Raw genomic sequence first — 11,004 nt, 5'->3', positions numbered from 1 at the left:
ACACCATGCCCCAAGCCTCGCAGGTGTTATCGTATCGTTGTTCACTTGTTGGGCTTCGACCTCCTTGGCTGCCACCCTCTTCCTCTCAGCTAGGCCTTCTAGCCCAGCCCGCTGCGTCGGACCTGGCTTTGAGGCCCTAGCTCTAGTTTGTCCTTTTTGGTTCCCAGGCCGATGGCCCCTGTCGCGCTGCACCCCGCTCAGGTGCTGGCCGCGGCCCCGGCCCCATGTGGCTCTGCAGCCTTGCACTGTGCCCCTCTCTGGGCTCAACAGAAGCTCAAGCCTTGAGCCAGCCCCGACAGGACTCACAGCGATCGTGTGCCCTTTGGGGGCTAATGGGACCTCTGGGACCACCCCTTACAGTCCCAGCCCAAACCACTGATATAAACAGTAACGTAAACCATAAGCCCCCGAGCTCTAACAAACGCACCAAACAGGAGACGCAGCCCTCAAACTTCCCTCACCTCCCAGAGAGCCCTCATCTCCCAGCCCCTTGCCTGCACACACCCCCCCTTAGGCTCTCAGACGCTCGGGGCCCACACAGCCCTTCCCTGGGCACGTGCACCCTCTAGCAGGCACCTCTATCCTCTACAGTTAATGTAAAACAAAGGCCACTTGCCTGTAATCCAGCCTTTTCTCTGCCCAGGGAACTTGCCTCTGTCCCCAGGCTTGCAGAGCAGTTTAACTAAATCCAGGGCCCTTCAGGAGTCCTGCTACCCTGCAGCCAGGAGCTCCTCACTTCATGGTTGCTGGGGAGAGACTCCCTGACCCGTGCAGGCTCTGGGCTTATAGCTCCCTCCTGGGCCCTCTTCCAGTCAGGTGAGTCCCTCATCAGTTCCCCTCTGCCACCTGCAAGCAGCCGCTCAGGCTGCCGGCTCTCTTCAAGGAGCAGGGACCTCCCAGTACCCTGCTACACATGAATATTGTTTTTCTGTAGCGTGCTGGCTAAAAAATACTGGAGACCTGTAGCAGTGCTTGAGAAGGTGAAGAATGCAATCTTCTCACCTGCCTGTGGGAAAACAGGTTCCTCCACCAATAACTCTCCTCTCTTATTCCTCCCAGGGGAAGGGACTGGCAATATTAATGACCCCAACAAGGAAATGCTAGCAAAGACTGAAGTGTCTCTGACGCTGACTAATAAGTTTGATGTTCCTGGTGGTGAGAACGCTGAAATGGATGCAAGGACAAGCCTGCTGAAGTGAGTGATGGGTAACGGCCTACAGCGTTTGTCCTTGAAAGAAGGGGTAGGATTTGTACCCTTAGAGCTGGCCTGCAAGGAATAAATAATGGTTGTGACAAGCAATAAAATAAGAACAGACTCCAGGCCTGTTAAAGCACACACAGCTTTTAGCCAGGGCAGCATGAAAGGGGGCTTACTGTGGGATAAAATCCCCCACCTTCAACTGAGAACTCGTGGAGGCTGCTACCGTGTCCAGCGCTCTGCAGTTCCACACACAGCGTTGTCCAGCATTCGGGTCCGGCCAGCCGTAGAGCACCTCAGTTCATCTTTTCCCTAGCAATGAGTTCCAGGAATCGGTAGACCTGGTAGTTGGCTGGTACTGTGTGAAATATTTCATAAGCCAAAGGCAGAAACGGATCAGCTACCGTGAACCTGACATTAACTGTGCAGTCTACAGCCAGAGCAGTTTTTTGCTCTACATCGGACAGTGTCTGAGAGTGTATGAGTCTACACCTGCAAAACCCTTCCTAGCTGCTTTTCCTCCTATTTTTAACTCTAGGTATCTTGTAGCTCTATATTAATTATGTTTCCTTTAACTTTGGATTTTATGCACCTGGCAAAGATCTTTCAGGGTCCTGGGTTCAGAGCCCCGTCTGGACTGGACCATGATGTAGGCTGTCCTTCCATCTCCTCACAACCAAGTGCTTGTTCTGCCTGAGTGGCACCTACCCACCTGAACAGTACTTGACAGGGAAGGCCTTTGTAATTAGAGCTTACTCAGGTAGATGGCCGGGATGCTGCCTGTGGGGAAGAAAATTGGATACAAAATGCAGAATAGGGTAGATAACTGGCTTGGCTGTAGCGCTGCTGATGACAAGGACCTGGGGGCTGTGGGGATTAGAAACTCCACGAGTCAGCAGTGTGATGTCACAAAAATACAAGTTTGGTGCATTAGCAGAAGCATTATCTGTAAAATATGGAAGATGATAGATCCACTCTACCCAGTGATGGGTGTGCCTCAGTTAAAATTATCCGGTTTGGGGTTCTAAGTTTTAAGAAGGATGTAGGGAATCTAGAGTGGATACAGAGGTAACCAATGAAGATGATAGCAAAATAGGCTTTCTGATGGAAGGATGAAGGAGCGTTGGAGAAACGGTTGGGGAAGGGTCATGAAAGCAGTTTTCGGATACTTGAGAGGCTGCCATAAAGAAGGGGGAGAAGCTTTTCTCTTGTACCACAGAAGGCAGATGAAAAGGCAGTAGGTTTAAACTACAGCAAAGCAAAGTTATGTTAACTCACTGGGAAGCCTCCTAACTTGCAGGACTGTAGAAGAGCGAGTGCCCCGGGCAGCTCTAGCATCTCGTGTCTAGGACGTTGTCAAGAAGCAGGCGCATGGGAATGTGGAACAGCAAGGCCTGTGCCTGGGCAGGACTTGGAGTAGATGACCCTTCACATCTCTGTGACTGATTCCAGTTCCCTGTTTGGCAGAGCTGTGTAGGCAGAGACAGAGCCTTTTGCTGGCTGGGACACTATGAAGGGCCTTAGATCAGTTAGTGCCCACAGCAGAGCTGCTGTTTCCAAGTAAGGAACAAGGAACAGTCCTTGACGCCCATTGTTCTAGCGCTGGGGCTGACACAATGAGAGGTTTCTGGTGTCTGCCACGAGGGTTTCCAGGTCCTGCACCAGTTCCAGTACAGACTTGTCTCTGACAAGAACCTCCAGTCCCGGAGGCTGTGCCGTTGACATAGACCTGCTCTGTGTTATAGCAGCAGCTTATGCTGTCTCTGGCACAGCCACAAGAACACAGGTATTGCCATTTACTGGGTCACACCATAGGTCCGCCTTGCCCAGTCTCCTGTGTCCCATAGGGGCAGAGAGTGCATGCTGAAAGGGAGAGTGAACTGGGTCTGACCAGGGGTTGTCCACTGTGTCTCTCCTCCTAATGCCCTCCAGCATTCAAGGTCTAGGAAGTTCTGATTCAGAGGCTGTGCTCCTCCCTCCCATGCTCAATAGCCACTGATGCACCTTTCCTCTGAGAATTTGTCTAATCTCTTTTTTAATCTAGTTAACTGTTAGCTTCCACGGTATCTTGTGGCAACGAGGTCTTAATTTACACCTTGTGAAAGAATTTCCTTTTCTTAATTTTAAATTTACTACCTACTAGTTTCATTTAGTGGCCCCTAGTTATTGTACTGAGAGAGAGAGTAAATAATAAATACCTTTTGTAAATTCTTATCATGTCCCCACAATGGGCCTTTTTTCCAAAAATGAACAGGCCTGGCTTCTTCTATCTTTCCCTCCATGCCCCTCTTCCTCCTCGCCGCCCTTCTCTGGCCCTTCTCCAGGGCATCTCGACCCTGGCTGAGGGGCAGGGACCGGGGCTGGGCGCAGTATTCACGGTGTGGACGCACCGGGGCTTTATAAAAGGGCATTATGACACTCTCCATTTTCTTCACAATTCCCCTCTTCGTCATCCTTAATGTTTGGTGCGCCTTTTGGACGGGTTTTGAGCCCGGAGCTGCTATTTTTAGCGAACTGCCCACAGCGACTCCCAGCTCTCTTTCCTGCGTGGTAACAGCTCGAGAAGAGCTCCTCGAAGTGCACGGCTCGTCCGGGCCATTTTTGCCCAGTGCAGCACTTTACACTAATCCGCACTGAAGTTCATCTGCCAGCCCGGTGCCCATCTGCTCAGTCCTGCCAGATCTTTCTGCAGCTCCTCGCAGTCCCCCTGGGTCTTTACCACTTTGACTAATTTTGTGTCCTCCACAAATCTAGCCTCCTCACTCCTCCCCCCATTTCCAGATCGTTTGCGAGTGTGTCTAACAGCCCCGGTCCCAGCACAGATCCCGGGGGGACTCCGCTGGTCACTTCTTCCCAGCCCCAAGACTGACCCTTTAGACTCGCTCGTGGGTTTCCATCTTGAAGCCAGTTTCCAGTCCACTGCCGTATCTTCCCTGCGATCCCGTCACTACCTAACTTCAGTAAGAGCCTCGGAAGGGGGAGCTTGTCCAAAGCCTTTTGGGAGTCCAGCTATACGGCCAGCTGGGTCCCCTGCTCCCCGCTCCAAGACCTCCAGTGATTTACCCTGGACACAACCATGGCGATTCCTCCCTAGCAAGTCACGTTCATCCAGGTGCTGGACAATTTTTATTGTAGTTTGTGCCGGTTTTCTAGGAGCAGAAGTTAGACTCACCAGCCTATAGTTCCCCGCGTCCCTTCTAGGGCCCTTCGTAACTCTGGGACTCGCATCGGCCCTTCCAGTCCTCGGTGCTGAGGCTGTGTTTAGTTGAATGCTGCAGTTAAGAATTTGGCAGTTTCCTGTCTGAGCCCCGTCGGGCCCCTGGGGTGAATGCCGGCAGGGCCTGGTGACTTGCTACTGTTTAGTTTATCTATTATTCCTCTACAGCATCATCTACTGAAACCTCCCTTTGTGCCAGCTCCATGGACTTGCCCTAGAGAGGAGTAAATCTGGTGAGGGAATTTCCCTGACACTGTGAAGACATATGCAGGGAAGGCATTTTTAGTTCCTCGGCAATGGCGCTGTCATCCTTTCGTGCCCCTTTTACACCCTGGTCATCCGAAGGCCCATCTGGCTCCCTGCCAGCTCTTCGGCTTCTATGTACCTACAAGAAATTGTGTTGTTACCTTGGTGTTCCTAGCAAGTTTCTCCTGAGTCTTTCTTAGCTTGTCTTATTACCGTTTTACATCTGAGTTGCCAGCTTGTGCTCCCTCAAACCTTGCTGGCTTTCTTGTGGTCCACTTGCCATTTGCGGTATGCATTTGCTCTGTGCCTCCAACGTGGTGCTCTTAAGCAGGTCTCGTGTTGCTTGCAAGTTCTTCACCTCCTTAGAGACCCCTTTGACTAGAGACCCCTTTGACTTCTAACTAGCTTCCTCATTTTGGTAGTCTCCCTTTTTGAAGCCCCATCAACCCGTCCCACTGTAACAGGGTGGCCGGTCTGCTTAAGAGAGGGCAGCTAGTCTGGCTGAAGGGCTGTAGGAAGGCTAACGAGGGCATGGCTCGCTGGGAATCAGGAACCCCTGGCAGAACCAGAGGGAAGTTGGAGGAGAAGCACCAGAGCCAGACATCTGGGCTGGGAAAGCAGAAGCCACAGCAGACCCTTCCCAGTGTCCAGGACAACGAGGTTTTTGCTTAATTTTTGCTAAAAGACTGTCTGTTACTGGGGCATGGTGAAAGACACTCCAGGCCAGCAGATTTAAAGACTGCATGTGACGGAGCCTTGCTGGGAGATGGTCGGGGAAGGGGCACAGCCGGGCTGAAAGGCTCTGAGGTGGTGATCTGCAATGCCCACCTAAGGTGCCCTGTCAGAAGGGAGGAGGCAGCCCTCAAGCGCCAGTGACACACTTTATAGTTCTGCCTCCAAAGAGAAAGGGGCACTTCTGCTGTCCCACTGCCATCACTTGATGCAGAGCCTCTCCCCAGTTAGCCTTGGGAGCAGGGCCTTACCCAGGTTAGCATCAGGCCCCACTGCTGTTTCCATCAGTCAGACAAGCATGCGGTGATGGGGACCATCCGGAAACTGCCTTCTGGGATCTGGCTGTGAGCAGAAGCTGACTTCCCTCTGCCCCAGACCCAGTGGTTCTTGCCAGCTGCATCTCCAGGGTCAGTTCATCCTCCCAGGATCCCATCTTTGTTCCCCTTTCTTTTCCCTGTTCCTGGTTATTCAGGAGTTGCCCCTGTGCCCCTACTCCCTGCCCCAGGGGCAATGCGTAAGGGGTGCACGTGCACCCCCTGAGCGTGGCGGTACAACCCTTACAAAAAGGTGCCTCCAACACTGTCGGTGGCGCCTGCGGGCAGTTTCTGCTCGCCACCCCGCCTCCGACACCACCAGCAGTGTCTGCAGGTGGCCCACAACCCCCCTGGCCACCGCCGCTGCCAGCAACGCCTGCAGGTGGTCGCCAACCCTTGGTCCCCCGCCGCCAACAGTGCTGGAGGTGTCTGCAGGAGCTCCCCGCTTACTGCTGCCAAGCTCCTGCCGCTGCTGTGCCCCCCCAGCTGCCGGGGACACAAGTTGTTCATGCCCTGCCCCACTTCTCCTCCATGCATTGCCTCCCTGGACTCCTGCAGCCCAGGGGAAGGACTTGGCTGAGGTGGAGCTGCATTTCCTTAGGGCATTGTGTAGCCAAATGTCCAGCACCACAGGGAGTTGCTCCTGAGACCCCAGTGCTGCGCCTCTCCAGAGGGCCCTGCAAGCTCGTGGGTCAGGGCAGCACCCTGGATGGGTAGGCCAGGCCAGACCAGCTGTGAGAACCACAGTCCAGCAAGTTACGTTTTTTTCCTTGATGTGGTAAGAAGCAAGAATGAGCATTAACGACATTAGAGAATCGTGGCTAGCCATGTTAGTCTGAACGTGGGCAGAGCAGGGTGACAGCTTATAGACTAACTTGTTCAGAGGCATGAGCTTCTGTAGGCTACAGCCTACTTTGTCACATCTGTGAAGACTCATGCCTCTTTGAATGAGTGAGTCTATAAGGTGCTATAATAATGGTGTTGTAACAGCTGTGGTCTAGTGCACGAATGGCCCAGTCTGGGCTCAGGGTAAGTATGATCAAGCTAATAAAAATCAGCGACAGGTTTGGTCTTATTTCAGGCCAAAAAGAATGTGGGTTTGTTGTGGGGTTTAATGCTTTCACTTCTCCTGTCCTGTGCTCCATTTCAGCACAAAGCGTTTAATTGTAGACGTGATCCGCTTCCAACCAGGGGAGACTCTGACGGAGATCCTAGAAACTTCAGCCACCTCCGAGCAGGTACAGAAGAGCAGTCTGGCTGCAGTCTTTAAACGAATGCATTTTCTGCCATCTCCGTGCATGGGGGCACAGGCTATATCAGCCTGTCTGCACGGTCGGGGGTTACAAACAGCATGCAGGTGTGCATGTTGATGTTGGAGACCTGTGCGTGTGCAGTAGTGTTGGGGAGAGGGGGAATGGAAACACCCTGTACATGTCAGTCCTATTTCTGTGGCATTTGGTTAAATGCATGCCAGGGAAGAATGTGACTAGCAGGCTTGAGATAGGCCAGAGTGGGTACCAGTATATGAGTGAGTTCACTAGGTATGCCTTCATTTAAATAACTGGTTGAAATGCTGCAACTTATGTTATATCAAAGGCCAAATCATGGTGATGGGTTTTTATGGCCTCAAAGCTGATTTAATCTATGCACTCATAATTCTCTTCTCTCCTAGGAAGCAGAGCATCAAAGAGCGATGCAGAGACGGGCTATTCGTGATGCCAAAACCCCTGATAAGATGAAAAAATCTATATCTGTGAAGGAAGACAGCAACTTGAGTCTTCAAGAAAAGAAAGAGAAAATCAAGACAGGGCTGAGGAAGCTGACAGAACTAGGGATTGCAAACCCAGCGAATAAATACCAGGAGCTAATTAATGATATTGCCAAGGTATTTGAATCACTGTCAGTTAATTACGTATTTAGAGTTTTGGCTTTGTTGTGCATTAATTTTCCACAAGTGGAAGAGATGGTGGAAATCTCCCAAGGTACTAAGTAGTATTATAGCTGCCCCAGAGAGAACTGGGTAATGCATCCACATCTGAGAAGTTATCTAGCCTTTCACAGGTGTGGGAAATGTGTTTTCTCAGGGACACTTTTCTTTGTCATGTTTCAATGACTGAGGAAGGCTAAATGCACCTTGTTGTCTTAGGGGAAAAGTCCTGAAAATAAGTTTTTAATGTGTTAAATCAACTTCCTCTTTCTTACTTCCGATCCTAATGTATGCTCCTGCCCATTTTGTCCCCTCCTTTTAAAATTCACTTACTTGGAAAAAAATTGCTTTACTGCAACATTTGTTTTTTGTAAATAACCTTCTTTTCCACTGGAGCACAAAATCAACTTTCATCGGAGTCTTACATGGGCAGATTTGTTATTTGCTGTTCAACAGAAGGGAAAGGGAGCAGCAAAAAACAATTGTTGCTATCAGTTGTTTCACCTTTCTAATGCTTGGCATTTGTCATGCTGATGGTAATTTGCTATGACATGTTTACAAAGTTAATGTGAGAGAGAGGTATAACACAAGTCTAACACATGGCTTCTGTAAAAAGCAGGAGAGAGTAAGCCTGTAGAAGTGATCTGTACTCATCAGAAGTAACCAAGACAGCTGGCTTGGCATCTGGACATCCTCATCTGTTCATTGTTACAGTAATGCTTGTTTCTAAAAATAGCTAACTACTTAGCAAAGAGGTAGTTAGCTGAAGTAGTCTCAAATCAGGCAGAAAGCAGGGTAGAGATTAACTGGGTCAGAGAGGTGCAAGCTTTCATAGGCAACAGCCTACTCTGGCAGATGTTTTGTTGGGTGGTTGGCGTCTGACAAAGTAGGTTGTTGCCTATGAAAACTGGTGCTTCTCTGACCCAGTTAATCTTAGTTGCCTTCCTGCCCAACCTTCTTTCTGAATTTTTTAGCAAGGAAAGATTTTAAAATTTTGATACCAGTTTTATTAAGCTCACAATTCAAGGTACTTGATTTCTGTCTGCTTATATTTGATTATTAATTCTGGGAAAAGGCTAATTACTGTCTGTCTTAAACTTGGAAGCAGTGTTCCAAAAGTTTTTTCTTAATGTTGCACTTGGGCCTGGTGAATAATCCAGGGAATATCCAGCAACAGCTTGGACGTAAATCTTCATGCTCTTGTCTTCACGCTCCAGGACATCCGGAATCAGCGTCGGTACCGTCAGAGGAGGAAGGCAGAGCTGGTGAAGCTACAGCAGACTTACAGTGCCTTGAACTCCAAAGCCACCTTTTATGAGGAGCAAGTGGATTATTATAAAAGCTATATCAAAACCTGCTTGGATAACTTGGCCAGCAAGGGCAAGTGAGTACCTCAGAGCAGTACTGGCTTTCTGGATAGGGTCCTCGGTGAAGAAATATATAGATCACATCTCAGAGGAGCCATGGCACCTTTGCTTAGCGGTCTGGGGAATAATTATCTGAGCAAGTCGTTATAGTCACTGGGGAGAGAACTGATCTATGGAAGGAAGGCCAAGAAAAGAAAAGGAAAGGAGATGATCAGGTCAAAAGGGAGGACGTGAGAGAACATGATTGTACCACGGGTAGAAGAGTGCGGGGAGGCGGGTGATAAACTGGTTGTTCTGTCCCTACTCTGAGTAGTAGCCCAGAAGTGCAGAGTATTATAGAATTCCAGAAGATGATCCTAACGCAGCTTTATCAGTCTGGCCTGTCACTCCTTTGGGAAATGGGATAAAGACACACTATAGTTAGCTTTACCATTTATTCATTTATATAGGAACGCTCAGGCCAAGCCGTGGGTGTGCTGTCCCGATGACTGTTTGTAGTATCAGTGGAGAGGAACTCGGCGACGGGCTGCTTGATAACAAAAAAAAACAACAAAAAAGCTCTGTCCACCTGAGCTCGGCATGGACTTGGGGCGCAGGAAGGGTTTGCTTCCTCTGTAGCAGGGAGTGTGGTCCCCTCCTTGGACCTCTCAAGTATATTTCAACAAACTAGTTGCGGCCTTTGCAGTGGCAGGACATCGGCATGGCTCTCATCCACCTACTTTACCTGTGGCAAGTTAGGGTGTTCTTGATGTTTTTGGACAGTGTGCAGGGCAGGGAGCACAGGGCAGCAAGCAGAAAATCAGGAAAACCAGGAAATCAGGTAGGCAGAATGGTTTGGAAGGGGCACTTTGGGGGGGTACAGGGCTAATTTGTGGCACACCTACCAAAAAGGTTGCCCTTCACAGGTTTAGTCAGGGAAGAGCCTGCCTGAGCACAGAGCTGGACTAAATGACCTCCAGAGGTCCCTTCCTGCCCAACTTTCTGTGTTTTATGAGTCTCTCCCCTTGCCATTAAGAGCTTCCTGGTTTCTTAGGATGTGGGGACAGATTTCTGATCCCAGGTTGCAGCCCACTGACACCTTAAAGATCAACCCAGAACTTCAGTCTCCCACCACAACCTGACATAAATATGGAATAGCGTGGGGAGAGAGTGGAGCCTCGTGGAGCTTAATCTCTGTCACCGTGTGCTCCTCTTGGCCTGTGCCTGCCTCTTGTTCTCTGCAGAGGTGGTAACTGCTTCAGGGAAGGACCTGACCCTGCTGAGACTGTGCAGCGCCCAGGGTACTTGGGGCAGGAGCTTTAGAGGCTGTCACAGCACAACCATTAAGTATCAACCTCTGCCAGCAAGAGCTCTGCAAACCCAGCTGCCCATTGCAGCCTTCTGGGCACGGTCAGTGCGTGAAAGACAGGGCTGAAACCCTCCTCCTGCTGGCCTCTTGGCTGACTGGGAGGAACCAGCAGCAGCCTGTGGTCTGTGGCTGATGTTTGAGTGTTATGTAATTTGGGTTTGCAGAGGACATGCAGTTGCTTCTGGATGAACATGAAAAGCCCTTTCCCCTTTTAAAAGGGTGGAGAGGGGGAGCAATCACGCACTGGAACAAATTACCAGTGAGATGTATTCCCTGTTTCCTGAGGTCCCTAAATTGAGGTAGGAAGATGCCATCCTGACTTTTATAGAAACCCCAAATTAGAAAGGCACTGCAAAGGCAGTCCTTGTGGGCTGCCATAATTGTTCATAAAACCACTCACTTGTATTTGGTCTACAGAGGTAAAGAAAAAAAAAAGGAATCGTCCCCTACCGTCTCACCACAAAGCATGTATTCTGGTGCACGCCTGCATGTGAGTTCAGTTTTCCACTTGCAAGCATGTTTCCCACCAGTGCGGGCCCTCCACTGGAACTGAACCTTCCAAGTGGCCTCAGCGAAGTGTGAATTGTGCACCCTGATTCATAGATGTTAGGGTTGGAAGGGACCTCAATAGATCATCGAGTCCGACCCCCTGCAT

The 11,004-nt window shown here is 50.1% G+C and overlaps 1 protein-coding gene across 2 annotated transcripts in view; it reads left to right on the top strand.

Annotated features, from left to right (window-relative positions):
• The window catches only part of IQGAP1 (IQ motif containing GTPase activating protein 1), a 131,690-nt gene that overhangs the window by 112,428 nt on the left and 8,258 nt on the right, over positions 1–11,004 (top strand). For both annotated transcript variants that reach the window (XM_006030792.3, XM_025212460.1), the window contains 4 exons: positions 1,060–1,195; positions 6,858–6,945; positions 7,380–7,592; positions 8,852–9,018. In XM_006030792.3, coding sequence (XP_006030854.1) covers positions 1,060–1,195; positions 6,858–6,945; positions 7,380–7,592; positions 8,852–9,018 — 604 coding nt within the window. The remainder of the gene's footprint in view (positions 1–1,059; positions 1,196–6,857; positions 6,946–7,379; positions 7,593–8,851; positions 9,019–11,004) is intronic.

Source organism: Alligator sinensis, unplaced genomic scaffold (assembly GCF_000455745.1).
Source record: "Alligator sinensis unplaced genomic scaffold, ASM45574v1 scaffold407_1, whole genome shotgun sequence".
Lineage (NCBI taxonomy): Eukaryota > Metazoa > Chordata > Crocodylia > Alligatoridae > Alligator > Alligator sinensis.
Note: the sequence above shows the minus strand (reverse complement) of the source record. Positions and strands in the feature narration are given on the sequence as shown.